Raw genomic sequence first — 19887 nt, forward strand, 5'->3', positions numbered from 1 at the left:
TGTAGATCAAACGACGTGTCTGGTTTGTGGTCATGGATGGATTCAGCTGACTGCGGGGTAGTCTGCGGGAAATTCAACATCTTTCTTCTTGGTCTGGTCACTTTTCTCAATAAAGTCTCCTCTACATATGTGTTGCTTCTGTTGTTTGACATATGTTTTTATTTGAGATGATTAAAGTGTATATATCAAATAAATACATGATAATCACACCATCAACTATTAAATAAATATTTTCACTTTACACTGCTTGCCTTTCGATAACAAGGAACCTTTAAAGACCTGACAGAGTGGTCGATCTGCGTGACTTATGACGACTTCAAAAAATTCCTCCAATGTACTTTATTAGAAATATTGTGAAAGAATGATGTATTAGACAATTCTGTGATGGTGTTATTGACATCCATCTTTAAATTACTATATCGTAACACAGAAATTTAGCCTTCTTTGTACATCTTTAAAATTTGAAGTCATAAATTTTTGTGTAACAAGTCAATTGAGTTGGGGTTTTTTCTGTCGTGTTCCTAGTTTTCTGTCTTATTAACATCTTTCCACATGTGTTATTATTTTTAGAGAGATAAGTATTTTAAGTTGTCAATTGTTACCCTTTTCACTATTTGTGAGACCGGATGAATTCATAATACATTCATTTAAGTTGTAAAACTAAAACTTTTCCCTCCAGATCCCCATGCATATTTAATAATGTCTGGTCAATTTGCTCTATTACATAAAAGGTATTAACCAAGCGTCGCGATAAACCTACCTGAATCGATCAAAAACTTTTACACAATATCAAGCTTGGTCTACTGTTTGCCCAGTCTGCTGATCAAATAAATAATATTGAATTTCTTTCTACCTTGTGCAAGTAAGGTCATTATAAACAATGTATCGTTTTCAGGACCACAATTTAAAAAAGTATGACTCATTTGTACATTTGTAAAATATTCAATTGACATTTTGGTCAATGACAATAAAAAGATAGATATATGTTAGTTAATTTAAATCTATAAATTCCATTTGACATAAAAACACGATAAATTTACAATGAGTTAAACAAATAATGAAAATTAACATTTCCAAAAATAGGTTTATATTTTATGTCTGAAAATTAAATGGAGACCAATGGCGTTGAATTGAATATGTATTCGTTTGGTCTGGGATATTGGTTTTTTTCGTAACCAGTTAATTTATGGAATGTAGAATGTAGAATTGTCCTTTAATATATTAAACAGAAGCTAGCTATTAAAATGACTTTTCAATTTTATTGTTGGTTAACGGAACATATTTTCCTTTTCAGAGCCAACGAAGTTTGTATGCGAATCCTGCAAAGCCACTCATGAATCAGCATGGTCCCTCCTTCAACATGCTCAGAGAGAACATGGAATGAAAATATATTACACTCCACCATTGATTGAATCTTTACCGGTTACCAGAACTATTGATGCTGTGATGAAAGATCTTCACGATTCTAAACGTTCTCCACAGTTGTCACATCACCATAAAATTCACGACGATATCCGTGATCAACATTTATCTATACATCGTGATCATCATAGAACACCTCCATCAGCGGGAAGCTCAGTCGGCAGTGGTGACGCAACCATTACATCACACCATTCTCCGAATCCATTCATGTTCCGCTTCCCATTTGATAGACCTCCTCTTTCTCCGAGTCTACAATTCAGCCGTCCACCGGGTCCAGATTTTATGTCTAGCGAACCTCGTCACCTCGGATTGCTTAATTTTCCACATTTTGATGGTCCCTCACCATCATTTCCTCATTTGTTTGACAGGACGCCTCGTCCTATGGGATTTGACAACAAAACTCTTGAATCCTTTTATTCACAAAGGTTGCGAGAGTTAGCATCAAGAGACATTATTACTGGAACAACTTCTGCATCCCCGCCCATCCGGAAGCACACACCTCCTTTCTCGCAGGCCAGCACAACGACAACGACTTTATTTTCACCTCTCACACCACAGCAGTCATCGCCTCATCAAGTGGAACCTGAAAGAGCACAGCGTCCAGATAGTCTGACACCACCTAGCAAATTAAAATCTTGTGAATTCTGCGGAAAATCTTTCCGATTCCAGAGCAATCTGATCGTACATCGAAGGTCCCACACTGGTGAGAAACCGTTCAAATGTCCTCTCTGTCCCCATGCCTGCACTCAACAGAGTAAGTTAAAAAGGCATATGAAAACGCACATGAACAAATCACCAATGATGTCACAGATCTCTAATTCTTCAGACGGAGGCAATCATGGTTCAGGTGATAGCACCCCAGAAGGAAGTAAAAAGTTTATGGACGACGAGGACGAGGATGAGGAAGAAGAGGAAGAAATGGAGGAGGAGGAAGAAGAGATGGATGAATCAGAGATGATGGAAGAAGAAGAAAGTAGAAAACTGTCCAATAACAATCTAGAAAAAAAGCCTGATCTTTTTATCCCAAACTTTGTACCGACTCATTCACGAAATGGTGGTTTTGCAATTAACCCAAATCAGGACAAATCGTCATTGCTCAAAGAAGTGATGGAAAATACAGGTTTGACAGGGATTCCGACATACAAAGATGCTTTGAAACAAGCCATAGAAGAAAACTTTTCAAAAGAGAATCCAGAGTCTGGTAAAGAACAGAATGACAACGGCAGCAGAAATGGCAGCATATCCAGTAAGGAAGATATCAAATCAGAACCTGAAACAAACCAAGGCAACTGCATTGATAAACAAGCAAATTGTGAAAATAGACAAGCCAAACATATAAAAAGCGAACCTCATGAGGCAGCACCTACTCCTATGTTTAACTTCGATATGTTTTCATCATTGCAACAATCCCTTTGGAGAATGCCGGTCGCTAATCCACCACCAGAGATTTATCCACATCTTATACCGGGATACCCTTTTGACCCGAATCACAACAATGGATTCAATCCTGTGTCTACGGTTGAAAGTGCCATGAAGAGTTACAACACTCAAAAGTCAGTAGACAATCTATCTTCGGCTAATAGTTCCCCTTTGCCTAGAAAGGAATCTAGAAGAAATGACACTTGCGAATATTGTGGGAAGATTTTCAGAAACTGCAGCAATCTCACCGTTCACAGACGCTCACATACGGGAGAGAAACCTTATAAGTGTGCACTTTGCAGCTATGCATGTGCACAGTCAAGTAAATTAACAAGGCATATGAGAACGCATGGTCGGATTGGAAAAGATGTATACCGTTGCAAATTCTGTAGCATGCCATTCTCAGTTGCCAGTACTCTAGAAAAGCATATGCGAAAATGTGTCGGCAATGGACAAATGAAAATGATACCAGACTCTGATTCTCAATCTCAGTCAGATACTGCTAGGATGATTCAAGATTCAGAATCTGATTCAAGCAATGCTCCTTCAAATGCTAACACACCAACGAGTATATACGAATCAAATAGCTTGTCAAAGAACGCGTATGGTTCTCCGAACTCCTCCACTAGTATATTTGATTCCGTGAACTCCTCCAAGAGTTTATACGAGTCCGCCAGCGTTGCCACGAGCATGTTCGATGCCGCCAAAGTACCATCTAGCCCGTTTGACTCGGCTAAAATGGCTGCAGCTTTCAAAAAGGAATCTGGTTTATTCGATTCAGTGAATGTTACCCCTACTATATGACTGCTATGGTTTGCTCAATATTTTGTTATTTATTTGACACCTTTATTGTAAACAGCACAAAATACTCATCTTCATGGTCTGCCCAACTATTCGCTGTTGTGTAAAGACTTGCTGGCACCATTAACCGGTGACGTCATCTTCATCATCATTTATCGTCATAGATCCACACGATTGTTGTAGTTTGGGGCAGACAAACTTTAGATATTGTAGATTTGTTAATTTGTATATAGATGTTGATTGTTAAGATGGGGTGTTTTTAGGAGGGATTTGTACCCCATGACGTGTATCTTTAGATGGTGCTTACCCCTTCTTGCATTGTATACGTGTCATATTTTTTTTATATTTGAATAGATAGATGCACATTACTGGGGCTTTTAAAGCATATATTTTGAGATTATCAATAGCAACATTGCTTCAAAGAAGCAGCAACTAAAATGGCAGACATTGATTTTGGTGATTTTTAATTCTGTGAAAATAAGTGTCAGTCTTTAGACTTTAAAGAGGAGTAGTAAAAATATATCATCGAAATTGGAGAGTAATATCACACTGTGTTGAATTATATATTTGTTTATTTGTTTTTTTGGAATGTGGCTTAAGTACAACATCAAACAGACGGAATTGATCAGGGCTTTCAATCAGGGAGAATATTACACCAACGGTTTCGATGTTTTAACTGTTTCATTAAAAGTTGAAATTATTCTAGAAGCATATTTGTGCCTATGTCTTAGGTCATCTTTTGTGACAATAAGTCTTTTTGTAAAATATGTGCCATATTATGTTTATATTCATCTACTGATGACTTAATGTTATTTAAAGAAAGCAGCATGTTAGTTATTTAAATGCAACGGGAAAACATACTAGGAGTAATTTTGTTACATTGTGATTTTCATATTAAACTTTTATAGTATCAACTTTTAATGGAACAATTGGGAAATCCATATAAATGAAACCTGTTTTGATATGTGATGTAAAGAAATATTTAAATTTTATTGGAGGTATAGAAATATGCACACTGCAACAGAAGAGCTTAAGGCAGCAGAAAAATAATTGTAATAATAGTGCCTAAAATATATCCTGCCAAGCAGAATTTTACATGTTGTACGACCAACAAATTCAACTGGTTAAAATCTGGAGAAAACAATACAACAGTGCAATTTGTTTTTTTGTTTTTTTTATTTTTTTGTCAAGAAGGGCGATACTACATTGAAGTGTTTGTATAAAGTTTTCATTGTTAGATTTAGATGTTAGAGAGTTTTATATATTATGTATTCCCTCATCACATTACTGTTTCCCAGGCAGTCTAACAACTAGGGACTTGACTCATTTTGGTGCAATAGTGTGCTTAAAACTACCTATGGCGTTACAACATCACATTTGGGTAGTGGTTTATTTTATGTAAGTGAGCTTGATTTCGTTTATTGCATATAAATTTTGTTTAGAAATGTGTTTCAATAAGGTTAGATGTGCAAAATATCAGTTATCAAAACGATGATTTTTATAATATAACTCTTTATGCAAAATTACGAAAGGAATATGTAGAATGAGAATACTCCTAGAAAATGCCAGGAGTGTTTTGAACATCGTAAAAGCACACTCAATGCAGCAAGTCAAGTTCAAAACAAACTGAAATGAAATATTGATCTTAACATGTCACTTTTCTTAGCTGTCCAGGGTTTAATTACTTTCTTGAGAAAAAAATTATCTATAATAAAGTTCCTTTGGAATATTGAAAATTTAAACATGCATAGTAACACCTAATTGCATATTTACTTTATTTATACTTTTGATTCAATATTCACACTTGTGTTAATTGTGTCTATTTTTAGATCAATATGATATAGAACTAAATCACAGCAAACTACATGGTAGATAATTCTATTTGTTATAAGCAGCAGTTTGTTGTATCAGGGGAATTATGTTCAAGTTTGTAACCATAACTTTTTCATTATTGTATGATATCCCATAATTCACCAGTTATGTTGTTAGTCTGTCCTTTTATGTGTTTGTTATTGTTAATGTCTTTCACCCTTAATATCAGGGCAGTTTCTGCCATAAGCGTGCCATATTTGCGTTACGAGGGTTCAGTTTATATATAGGTATAATTTTGGTGCATATTTTTTCTGAATTACTATTTTGCAAACAGTGCTGCATTTTTAAAATAGCCATATGACCAGGGTCTTAGCTTTTATTTATTTTCAATATTATGCCATATATTTGTACATATTTTGTCTTCCCATTATTTCTTATGTTCATTTTAAGTGCTGTATTTTGCATTTTTACATTTTCCACTGAAAATTTTTAATATTTTGTTTGACATATTAGTGCTTAACTATTTTCCAGTGGACACATTTGTTTTTTTAATTAGGGCCATATTTTTGTCACACTCATTTAGTTTCCCGGTGATCAGTGCTTCTTGTGTTTTTAGATCTCTTTTAGGGTTGTTCAACAGCAAGACTCTGGTCAATTATCTGTGCCATAATCATGATTTTTAAATTCTGATAGTTATTTTTGTGTCTCATTTTTTACTGTGATTGCTTATGTATTCTCATAATTGCGAACAAAATTCTAACCATTTATTTCATTGTATTACACATTCAGTAGAGAACATTGTTTTCTGTTCTTGTTCTGCTAAAGTCGTTTAGAAAAATATCAGATGCTACATAAATTTAGAATAATAGGAAATGTAATTTGGTTTTATCATAGTCGACGATACAACTACATTGAAAAAATGAATACTGAAGGTGGTACCCAACACCTTTTCAAAATTAGTATGGCTGGTTTGATTTTCATAAAATTTTGACAAAAGTATTTACTTCAACCTTTTGACATAAAGTATAAAAAATTCAAAAATTTGAACCAACCAATTTATCAGAAAAAATACACTGGTTATATAGCTGTTTGACAAACACTCATTTTGATCATTGGGAAGCTTAATATTCCCTTAACAACAAAACGTAATTAAAACGTTAAGCTGATTTTACAGAGTTATCTCCCTGTAGTGTTAGGTACCACCATCTAATGATGAAAATGTTGAAGTCCTTAATATATTTGTATTCTCAAAAATGAATCAGAAGCATGCTACGTATTTTTAAACATTTTAAAATTTTATTTTGATATGGTTTATTCCAAAATAAGGCTCCAAAACCGAGTTGTATTTTAATTCTATATTTGTATTTAAGACAAAAGTGTTTTTTTAATGTACCTTGCTCCATTGAATCTTTTATTCCTCATAAAACTTTGTAATAATACATATTTTCCACAATTTAGGCAAAATTCTATTTGAAATAATAAGTTGTCGATATAGGTTGAAGATCTATAAGAGAGAATAAATTATCTAAAGATTTCTATTTGAAACAAATACTGATATTAGCATATTTTTAATCAATTCCAAATAACATAGTTTTAACTTTTGTCATCGATACACTACTGTTGCCTCTCATTTTATTTGATCTCAATAAATAATAAATAGTTAATTTTTATTACAAAATATACTTTCAGCACCCAAAACATTTGATACCTATACCATATTAAATTGTTAAACGATATGGTAAATATAAATACAAAATACGCATATATTTTTCCTTTTGGTACTGAAAACATGACTGTTAACAGTAATAACAACTAAAAAAGAGGTAATTATTGAATATAAGAAGAGGCAATGAGCAGATACAAGAACAGATAGCATTGTTTATGTGCCTTTGTTTACAGATATTTTTGTACATGCAATGTACTAGGAGTTATTTAGAACTACAGCTTCATGTATTTATAATGTGATTGTCCGTATGACAGTACAAAGTACACTTAAATAAAACATTTCTTCTTCCTCTTTCTTATTTTATTTATTTCGAGTTAATTTTACACTTATCATCTTAATGTTATTTCCGTGTTAGCAGTGCATAATACAATAATTGTTATAAAGGATAAATAGTGACAGGAAGCGAACAGTGGTTGCATTTTATTTGTCTTATTGTTAAAATACAGTCTTACAGTTAATTGATACTACACTGGCTTTGTTTTACATACTTGTATAAATTTCCAGAAAATATACCCAGAAAACTTAATTCCACTTTCCTAGAAAACGTATCACGATTATCTTACCAAATCGTTTTCTCTTATTCGAATATTGGTAACTTTATTTCGTCCATCATTTTGTAGACTGCATTGCGTAACTAATCAACTGAAATACCATTATTTCCAAATGTGTGCTAATTACTAGTTAGTCTACGTATCTACATAAGGATGCAATATCTATTAATTATTTTCTAACTTACGACCAGTAGCAGATGTTACATATACATTCAGGATGCCACATGTGGAGCATGATCTTCTTACACTTCCGGAGCACCTGAGATCACCCCTAGTTTTTGGTTCGGGTTCGTGTTGCTTATTCTTTAGTTTTTTATGGTGTGTCATGTGTACTATTGTTTGTCTTTTTAATTTTTAGCCATGGCTTTGTCAATTTATTTTCGATTTATGAGTTTGACTGTCACTCTGGTATCTTTCGTCCCTCTATTAAGGACAAAATACCAAACGTAATTAGTCATCAAAGTTACCAGGATTATCATTTAGTACGCCAGACGCGCGTTTCGTCTACATAAGACTCATCAGTGACGCTCATATCAAAATATTTATAAAGCCAAACAAGTACAAAGTTAGAAGAGCATTGAGGATCCAAAATTCCCAAAAGTTGTGTCAATACGGCTATGGTAATCTATGCCTGGGGTAAGACTTTTGCAATCATCTGTCATGACTCCTTTCCTTTCGATAAAAATGCGGTTTACAAATATGCAAAGCAAATAAGGCACCGATTTAAACCCCATGGAACACGACAACTATGTAGATGTAACGAAGATGTGCAAAAATGCATATTGGATGCAGGCAACAGTAGTATACTGCTGTTTAATAGTCATAAATCGATTTAAGAGAAAACAATCCGGTAACAAACTTAAAACGAGGGAAACACATCAACTACCTCTTACTAACTAACAGAAACGAATTAAAAAAAACACGGAAGTGAAACAAAAAAAAACGACAATGCAACATACATTGAAACCAACTATTAGATAAAAACAGCCATATACAGGACATTTTAACACCAAAATTGTGGTATATGGCAGCAATTTTTAACCCATTGAACATGGCCAAAATGTAAATTTTACGAAGACGGGGAAACAACATTTATGGCAGCTAATTGTTAATCATGGAACAAGGCCAGTATATAGAAGAGGAAATTCTGGCTTTGAGTTTTGCAGGTACAGATTACTAACATAATCATATGACTCGCACAATGAGTCTTCAAGATTAAATTTGAATTTCAACTCCAACACCCTATGACAATAAACAACGGGTATGAAAATCTAACATCATTATAACGGACTCGTGGAAATCAAGGATAAATCAAAGTCTTTAAAAAAGAAATTAATAGATATGAATGCATCGGTCTTTAGGATCACATACATTAGGAGTTGCGGTTAACTATAAGTATTATTGTGACTGTTTATTGATGATTTTTTATATTTTTTAGTACTTTTAGCAAAATTTAAACTTTTTATTTAATGTCAATCTTATAATTTTAATCTTGGTATCTATGATGAGTTTATTAAAAACAATACAGAAAACTTAATAAATTTAGAAAGACGTAATTTAAAGCTTTCATTACCGCATGGATATCCACGACTATGTACACGAAACGCGCGTATGGCATACTTAATTATAATCCTGGTACCTTCCGTAACTTAGAAATACATATATTTGAAAATATTCCCCGAAAAAATATAAAAATTCTATTCTCAATTCTATAATGACAATCAGAAGATGACTAATAAATCTCGAAAAAAAAAACATTCAATGCCAATTAAAAAATGACCCAACAAAATCAGAAAGATTCAGAAAAACACAATCCATTAAACCTGAATTAACTCGGATGCTATTGAAGGGTTGGCATTTTCAAAATGGGTTAGCCCAAGGTACTTTGTGTAAAATTAATCTCAAGCTATCAAAAGCTAATTAATTGATGCGTTGGAACTTTCTACAAATTTGGTGATAGGAATATCTGAGATTGCCACTGGAAATAGGGACATTTTGATTTGGTCGTATTGCTTTCAGAGGATTTCAGCAGATTACATGTGTTGATATGGGAGAGTTTATAGTCTAAATATAACATTTGACATTATTATGTGTATACACAATTGAGAACACTGCACATATTTAATAAAAGTTAATCTCCATTTTAAAATTTGACATTAGGAAGGAAAACACTTGTCATATAAAACTTGGCCTTCAATAAAAGTTTCACATGTTACTGCTAAACCGTAGAATCAAATAATGAATGCCATTTTTTTTTTAAGTTAGAAGCTAGTGTAACCATCAAGATTAAACTATGTATCTATTTAACCGACACGTCCGATGAGTGTACTAAAGCTTTACTACCTCCTACCTCAGGAATAGGTTACCTTAGCTGTAGTTGGCAACACTTCTAGGAACTTTTGGTCCTTAATGCTCTTCAACTTCGTACTTTTTTTGGCCTTTTTTAACACATTTTTATTCGAGCGTCACTGACGAGCCTTGTAGACGAAACGCGCTTCTGACGTATATACGAAATTTCAATCCTGGTATTTATGATGTGTTTATTTTTTTTTTATCCAGGAGCAGAAATAAAACCCTGGTGTTGATGTGATTCGTTATATTCGATTTATGTCTTATTAGTCGTATTTTGTTGCTGGTGTTTGTATTGTCGTATTTCATTGGTATTGTCCGCCAAGCTGCTTATGGTCTTTTATGTCGAATCTTGTGTTTACATCAAACAGCTATTAGCAATTTGCTGTTACGAAAAAATGGAAATAATGATATTAATCGTAGACTGATTCCTTTTCCTACCTTCGCTATTTTAACCTTCATTTTGACTCAAAGAAATGCTTTGACAAAATGTGCATCTGTTGAAGTAAAGTTCGTATTGTTCGCAATAATTAAAACTTCGCAATAATTTCGAAATTGACAGTTGTCCTCGAAGGTATATCAAGCCCTGTTGAGGTACTTTAATACGGGCGCCAAAAAAACAGGTTTTGAAAATTAATGCAATAGAAAAATAGGAATCAATTGAATGTAAGAATCTCATCGAAGACCGTGCTTATAATTAGGTTTACCAGACATGCATTTCGTTCACATACGGTTCATGAACTCGATTCAAAACAGTTGGAAAAGTACTAGTATATCAAATGGTATCAGATTTATTCTCGATTAATGACAATTGTTCAGATGTTTGCGTTAAAATATATACAAAATATACAAGTGTAGCGAACTCTTTGGTCCAAAAGGTCTGAATCGCTCACTTTTGTTACTTTTGTTTAAAAATTTGACACTGAAAAGAGGCTTGGAGAGAGTGAAAAGTGTCTCCAATTATCATGCATGTAAATTTTAAAAAAACATTTGGCAAACAGGTGTCAGAAAATAAGCATTGGTAACATCGGCCGGTAAGAAGCAATGATTGACTCCTGCAGCTATGTTTTCGTGCGATCAGATTCACATGAGGATTGTCTGTTGAATACCCCATGCATCAATCCTGCCAACCTTTGGTTTATTGCCAAATAGTTTCAGAGAAGCTCAAAATATAAAAATTTCAAAACTACGTACACAAAATATTGCCAGTCACTCGCATTGACTTTCAGCCGAAGATAATGACCAAAATCCTAAGGAGAAATCCTATTTTCATAATCACTCTTTTAACTTGTATTTTAGTCGTTGCATCCTTTCTGTGTCTTGTAGTTTCTTTTCAAATGTTTAAATGTCTTCACCTAAACTGTATCCGAACTAAGGCTTGGACTGTAAGATGTTATGGCTGAACTGTGTGTGATCCATGCAAGTCGAGTTAGATCAGAGTGATATATATCATTTATTACACGACGGGTGCCACATGTGGTGCAGGATCTGCTTACCCTTCCGGAGCACCTGAGATCATCCCTAGTTTTTGGTGGGGTTCGTGTTGTTTATTCTTTAGTTTTCTATGTTGTGTCATGTGTACTATTGTTTTTCTGTTTGTCTTTTTCATTTTTAGCCATGGCGTTGTCAGTTTGTTTTAGATTTATGAGATTGACTGTCCTTTTGGTATCTTTCGTCTCTCTTTTATTAGTTAACTTTAATACCAGGAACGCATAACCCGTTTTTCGTCTACAGAAACAGCATTAGGACAATGTCAGATTGGTCATTTCATCAAATCTGTGATTTGTGTATTAGCGTTGTTGATGGTTTTGATGTATTTGGCAAAACTTTTAGGAATTTTGGTCCTCAATTCTCTTCAACTTCGTACTTTATTTGGCATTTTAAACTTTTTGGGATTCGAGCGTCACTGATGAGTCTTTTTTTTAGACGAAACGCGCGTCTGGCGTATATACTAAATTTAGTCCTGATATCTATGATGGGTTTATTTGAACTATTGTATATAGTCGTTTTGGTAGCAGCTAAAGTCAAAGCTTCTCGAATTTAAATCGTCATATACGAATTTCGTCTACACAACACTCATCCGTGGAAATCGAACTAAGAAAACATGAAAGACGATTGAAGAGCTTTGTTAACTTTACATTTACATTCCCAAAAAATTTGGCAAACAGGTAGAAAATATGTAATGTTCCAAAAGACTTTTCATCGGAATATATACAGGACATTACCAAATCAATGTTATTACGGGTGTTGACTTTTGCGTTGGTGGTACCCGAATGAACGAAACAGTAGTGGTATAGAACAAGTAGTTGTAATGTTTCAGACCAGGCGTTTCGTCTACACAAACCCCATATTGACTAGATAAACATGCACGCCCATTATAGTAACACTTAAATATACAATTGAAATAATGATATTTAAAGTAAATCATATATATATTACAGGTCTCGTATTGATGCTGGGAAGGGCCAATTTGCTTTTATCGATGATAAGTTTATTTGCCTTGTAATTAGGGTGATTTTTGTACTCTTTTGATCTCTGCTTCTTTACCTTTCTTTCCTTACAGGTATAGTCTTATTTGCCCCTTCTTAAAGGACAATTACCTGTTCCTAGCCTTAACGCTTATGGGTGTCTCGCCTGGTTTATTGTACGTCCGTATAGGTGCAATTTGTTTGTTTGAAATTTTATGTTTATCTAGTCTTTATTGTTCACCTGTGCTGTTTTTAAAAAAAGGTGTTTGCTATCCCTAGGCGTAAATGGCATTGGCTAGATTTGGCACGACTTTTCGGAATTTTTGGTATTCAATGCCCGTTAACTTCGTATTAAATGATAAGCCTTGTATCTTTAGTGGGTTTTTTTAAATACCTGGACACATGATATATTAACTGAACACCTGTCTCAACCTTTGTATTCATTACGTCATAGTATCTTTTAACTTTGTATTCAATGTATTACGATGCAAACTAACAACACTGTACTAATGGTATGGTTGTTATTATAATTCATCAATCATTCCAAGAACTGCCTACCGAATAGGGAATTATCACAACCTTCTAATTTATTTTCAAAAAACATGGACTGTCAGATGTATAAAGTTTTCGGGTAACAACTAAATAGGTATTGTAATATGTGGTTGCGAGGTTCTGTTCCATCTTCAGCAATTGAAATCTGTTTCTTGATGTTCATAACTGTGATTTCAAAATATAACGAATGTAGCTCATGGAACATCAATTTGTATCTCGCAGTCGAAAGTGGTCATTTTCTTAAATTGAATGACCTTGAACATGTGACGTCTTTATATAAATATTTAATATCTTACAGTTTATTATATAAAGCCTGTCGTTGTTTAATAAAAGATGCAGCGATGTGTACTAACAACTTGTCAAAAAAGAAAACTATCAAGGGGAAAGCCTTGTTGATGGAGAATATAGTTATCCTTCCCTAATCCATGTCTAATTAAAAGAGCAGATATTGTGTAATGAAGTCCTCAACCGATCGATCGCTATGTAAAGTATTACATTATTTAATTACTCTTCTATCTGTCAAGAAAATCTTCTTGTCGATAAACCCGTCATAAACTCAAGCCTTTCCGACTCACCACTAGGATTATCGCAGACTTTATCCAATTACTGCGCATGTTCACGGCAGTGGCTTGATTGATACATCGCTTTTCGAAGTCCGAGCCAACCTAGCTCGTTAATTATCCCACGCTTTTGAATCTCTTGATAATAGAGAAAAAGAACATGCATATTGTAATGTCAACTTAAAATTTATATTACATGTAAATTTAATTGCAAATTTCAACGTGATTACCAGAAATCTCTAGTTCCATAGTTAAACGGCATGTCTTTGGCTTCTTTCTCACGCAGCAGGTTGTTGATCTTTTAATGATGAATTCCAACGGTAAAGATGTGGAAATTCTGGATACAGGATAATTTAATTCAATTTCATTCTTATTACGACGGAAATGAAGCCTTGAAATATAAAAAAAGTCAATTTGACCAATGTAGAACTGCAGCGGGAAGCCTATTAAAATATTTTACACGAGATTGTTTTGTTTTACTCCATTATAAAAATAACCAATGCAATTATCTTACTAAAAAAAAAAGGGGTATTAGGAAAATTTTCAATTGTCGAAATGTTGAAGTGAAAATTTACAGTAAAGCAATGCTATTCCTGCAGGCTTTACAAAATGTTTAACATGTATATAAAATAAACTCAACATAGATATTTACTACTAAGCACTGCAAATGAAAGTTTAGAATCAAAACATCAGTGGTTCAATCTACATTCTGTGCTTGACTTTACCTTTATATTCTTTAGATATACATGTATCTAAAGAAACAAACTAAGGATTTTCTTATCCCAGGAATAGATTACCTAAGCCGTATTTGGCACGACTTTTTAGAATTTTAAGGCCCTCAATGCTCTACAACTTTTTACTTGTTTGGCTTTATAACTATTTTATCTGAGCGTCACTGGTGATTCTTATGAAGACGAAACGCGCGTCTGTCGTATTAAATTATAATCGTGGTACCTTTTGAAAACTATTATGTGATTTTTTTGGGGGAAAAGTATCGGAAAATATAAACGAGAGCATTGGTGTTTTTGCAATATGTTGTATTTTCCCTTTAGAACAGATAAAAAGGTAAACGAAGGTAAACGAAGACAATAATGTTAAAAAGCGACATTACCATCATCACATCCTAAAAATGTTTTGCCGTTTGTGTTGTCTAGACGGATACATTCAAAGCTTTGTTTCGAATCTAAACTAAAATGAATGAAATATTTGGCAGTAAAATTATTTCGCTAATACCCTCTCAGCTTGAGAAGAGAAGAAAATACGAAATCATAACCTTGGCATCGTTTCAATATAAGAAGAAAGGTAGAAATACTGAGCGACCGCGGCGATTACGTTGTAACCATGTCAACATAGCAATTATCAACTAGCCTTGATGGGTTGCACTCTTGGCAAAATTAGAGACGAACAGAAGCCAAATGTTTCTCACTTATGGACAAGCAGATTGCATAAGAAGAATTCGTCGGCAGCTGTGTGTTATGTCTACTTTGCAGTCTGTAACCTTTGCCAAGTAATAGATTCACAACTTCAAATTAATAAGGAACCGATGAAAAAATATTACGTGATGATTATATGCTATACTTGAATAAGTGGAGAGAATTGTTTATTGAAACTGCACCAATGTAGCCGATAATGTGTAAGCTATAAACACGTGTACATGTCAGTTACGCCCAGTTTAAGAGCACCAGTTATTCCTGAAACTTTTGGGAACAGGAAATCAATTGCACCATGCTGTTAAGAAAATGGATACCGAAAGAGAACGAAAAACAATTCGTTCAAATACAAAATATAGTCTTCCCCTATTATATGGACATACTTAATTTTCGAAAATATCTTAGTCTGCACGTTTAAACATGAACATTTATGAAATACTATTTTGGTGAATGAAGCTTCCTAAAAGAAGCTAGAGTTAAAAAAACTAAAACAGGATCAGAAAAAAAAATCCTCAGGAATTGTGTTTCTTTATGGAAATCTAGGAAAAAAGGTTTAAGGAAGCGACGAATTTGGAATCCATCACTGAAGAAAAACAGATGAAGTAGTCATTCGTTCATTTGATTTGACCAATTACTTTTTGTCTTGAATGAGATCTTTTACAACCACTATGTCGATGCCAGTGCTGGTTGGTGTTTCCTCCCCGGGGGTATCACCTCTCAGTGCTGGTTGATGTTTCCTCCCCGGGGGTATCACCTCCCAGTTGCCAACACTTCTGTGTTAAAATGAATGTTCGTTGGTATGATAATATTTATAAACAAACTGTCTACAAATCTTTAAAATGTTCGAAAATCTAAGGCTTATATGTCCCAATGTTGTTATTTTCAATGCTCTTCAACTTGGTACTTTATTTTGCCTTTTTGAGAACAAAATGATACACCCTGTAGATGATTGGGTTTTTTTTTAGAATGTACACAATTACATTCTGGCTGTCAAGTATGAAATTATTATATAAGTTTCAATTTAAAAAAATTAAAAAAAAACACATTTACCATGTATACGTATGATTTTCCTTAAATCTAGAAAAGAAAGACAATTCTTAAAATTAAATAGAAATCGTGCATATTTACAGTTAAGTAGATCGGCAATGTTGTACCAACGATAAAGTCAAGGTGATGTACGACTAATTAGATATTCTAGATAAATTTAAAATCAAACAATTTTCATAACAAAACTGTTTGCAACTAGCTTACCTCTGAAACTTTTTTTTTATTAGTCAATATTTAAATTAAAGGTTCAAACCATCGTTAACCCGAACTAAACAAGATATACATTTTTATTGCAACTAATAGGCACTAGGAAATCTTGGTGCTAAAAAAATAGTTTCTCGCTTTATAAGATCTATACAACCGATGTTTTGTGAATTTATTCACGAACAACTTTATGGAAAATCGAAAAACATAAGAATGCTTTTATCTCTTTTGTTTTTAATGATCGTGTTTTTCTGGCAGTTTCGTGAATAGTAATCCTTTTACTAATTCTTTTGAAAAATCTTCATCCTCAAGTGAATTTACAGGAAATTCTATTTCATCAACCTGGGCTTTCCTGTGTTTCATTTTTCTCTGATTTTCTTTATAAAAGGTATCATAATTGATATGAGGATGCCCTAAACAATGCTCCGGTGTTGATAGTTCTCCCTGCTGACCAAAGCCGATAATTTTAATGTTGACCAAAGAGGTTGTTATTGTACTGTTAAAACATAGTTGCTTTTGATGCTTATATATGAACTAAAGCAACAGTAGATTACCAATGTTATGATCATAAACACAAAAAGTAGGGGATCGCATTTACTATAAAAGAAGTACATAGAAAGGAGAATCATGCATCTCCTAATATGTACGCTTCACATGCCTTGCAAATCAGTACTCGTCAAAATGTCACATTTGGAAATATCTAAAGATCTTAGACCGCGAATCATGTCGCTACCGAAATGACATACAGACACGTCTTTCTATATATTTCTGTAATCCTGAACTTCTTGCATCCCTGCTCTGAAAGTCACCTTTGTGAAAATTTCTGTTAATATACAAAACAGTTTTATATAATTTAAAAGTGTTTTTATTCTTATTCTCTAGTTAATAAAGCTTCTCAACCAAAAATACCAAACTTCAAGGTATATTCAATTGGGAAATCAAGTAAACCTGACAAATTATACGCTTGACTACTAGGTTTACCATCGAACGGTACAAATGGAAAACAATCATCATAATCCTGACTTTGTTCTGATATTTTCCGAAGAAAATGGTGGATTAAACTACACTTATAGCTAGCAAAAACTTCAATCCTTAACTTTTGCTTAATCTTTCGTCTGTTTTTTTTTTATCATGGTTTCAAGGCGTTGATTATCCCTCGGTTTGTCCTGACTTTTCTTAAACATGTCTGTTGTTCAGAAATCCGACAAATTGTTTCTTATACCTTACAATGCATTTATAAGTATTGTTGAAAATTGTTAATCTAACCGAAAATTTTAATGTCTTTAATAAAATTATATCATTGACATCTTTTCTGGACATTGTTTCCATGGTATATTGGGAGGTGTTTTGACCTTTATGAAGCATGCATTCGTCACCGGCGTATTCCATCTGCCTTGCTCGACAAAGTTAGAACTCACCTTCAACAACTTGTAACTGCTGGGATTATTCGTCGTTCACATTCGCCTAGGTCATCGAATGGTGTATGGGTCAGAAAGAAAAACAACAAGATCAGAATGTGCATGGACTATAGACAATTGAACTAGCTAACTATTGAAGACTCATATGCTCTTCCTAGAACCGAAGGGGGTATAATTTCTATACCGTCATGAACATGAAGAGTGGTTATCACCAAGAAGAGGTAAAAGAGGCACACAAAGCTAGAACAGTGTTTTCAGTCGGCCAACTTGGTTTCTACGAGTTTAACAGACTTTCGTTTGGCCTCAATGGTGTTTTTGTGATGATATTGACGACTTATCAGGTGAGTATCTAGTATATTTTTTTTTATTCAAGCTGTTTTACCCACAAAAAAAATCGTTGGTCAAGTGTATCCATATGTAGACTATGAATTTTTTTTTTACCAACTGAATTGTAATAAGTTTTTATTCTCCTACTTTTACTACAAGTTTCTCACTCTTGGTGAATATGATGACCTAATCAGTCCTTGCATGGTACTAGTATATGAGATCTGCTTGCATATCTTTCTTTTAATGTGTGATATGATGACAGTTTCTGGATCGAAAAAAGTGTGGATGTGAGATATAGGGAGTGGTGCTGTGGAATACGGGTTCACAAAAAGTGGGAATGTTGGATGCAGAGGGCAAAAAGGGGGATAAGGGATATAAGGGGGAGTGGCAATGTAGGAAATAAGGGGTTAAAAATTGTGATATGGAATAAAGGGGGTAAAAAAAATGGGATGTGAAATATAGGGGTTACAAAATTGTGATCTGTGAAAAAAAAGGAGAAAGTGGCAAATAAGCACATTCGTGTCAAACTCTTATGGAAAGACGAAGGTAGAAACCGTAGTTTAAATAATAGCAGTAAAAGACCGTAACGGAAAAGTCAAAACCATTGCAGCCTTTCTCCTCCAGGGTGTTTTAACTTAGCTTTAGTACAAGAGGAAGTATGTGAAGACTTCTTTGATTACACTTTGATAAGTACTTCTTGGTTATCTAATAAAAAGTTTAACTAGTAACGCAGTGTGACATTTATTCACTGACATCTAATGTAGGCGCCTAACACACATTGTCCAAGGATGCTTTTTCCAGTATTCATGCTAACTAAATCTGTTTGGTATAAATTGAAAGTTTATTTAAATACAAAGGTTATAACTTGGTTTGTCTTTTGTTTTATATACAATAAAACTCCTGTACTGTGTTTATTAAAAGATTAGTACAATAAGTTCATGAATGTTGTATATATGATTAGTCAGAGAAGGTCACTTAGACATTGCCTGTGACAAGGTCATGTCAATAAGTTTCATCTAAAAAAAGAAAATTGATTCAAAAAGAAAACATATCAAGAGTACCATTGACCAAGGTCCGTTATCTTCCGAACACTTTGACTACCTTATCATCTTGTTTATTTAATGACAATATATTTTACGTGTTAAAAATCAATACATCGATACTGTCAAATAACTACAAAGTTAATATATTCAGACATTTTAGTAGTCTTTACTTTCGCAATACCAGTATATTAATATTTAATTTGAAAAAGAACGATTAATTTAATGATGTTTATAACCTGCGCAGACCTGCACAAGTTTCAGTCTGATGGTTTTGTGCCTGGGGCGGCTAGTTTTACACATATTCTAGCATACTGATTGACCTTAAGGTCCACATAAATATCAAATATTCATAAACCACGCTGTTATATTGACATAACTTTTAACACGGATATTTCCATAGTAATTTAACATAGTTAATATTTTTCATTAATTTGAAAGCGTTTTTTAATTCAAATTCTTTTGATGTTGTTTTAAGTAAATTTTCACTTTCAATTACCTATCATATTACTACCTACATTGGTCAATACGCACCTTACACTCTATAAATAACTTTAAAGTTTAAAACAGACAAAAAGGTGTTGAATCGTAAATTTATAACAGCTGTTTGCAATAAGCCGGTGCATATCATAGCAGAAATTTGTTTTATTTGCAAACTTGAATGCACATTGCATATCGTTATGTTTTTTACCCACTCCAGGACACGTCGACTGGGTCAGATTACAATCGCCGACCAATGGCAAGCCGTCTCGACCTACCTT

At 33.6% G+C, this 19887-nt stretch overlaps 1 protein-coding gene across 1 annotated transcript in view; it reads left to right on the top strand.

The window, feature by feature from the left end:
* Positions 1 to 5428, top strand: part of LOC134710169 (B-cell lymphoma/leukemia 11A-like) — a 46417-nt gene extending 40989 nt beyond the window's left edge. The window contains exon 3 of the mRNA XM_063570386.1: positions 1295 to 5428. Coding sequence (XP_063426456.1) covers positions 1295 to 3645 — 2351 coding nt within the window. The 3' untranslated portion in view covers positions 3646 to 5428. The remainder of the gene's footprint in view (positions 1 to 1294) is intronic.
* The last annotated feature ends 14459 nt before the right edge of the window (positions 5429 to 19887 follow it).

Source organism: Mytilus trossulus, chromosome 3 (assembly GCF_036588685.1).
Source record: "Mytilus trossulus isolate FHL-02 chromosome 3, PNRI_Mtr1.1.1.hap1, whole genome shotgun sequence".
NCBI classification, from domain to species: Eukaryota; Metazoa; Mollusca; class Bivalvia; order Mytilida; family Mytilidae; genus Mytilus; species Mytilus trossulus.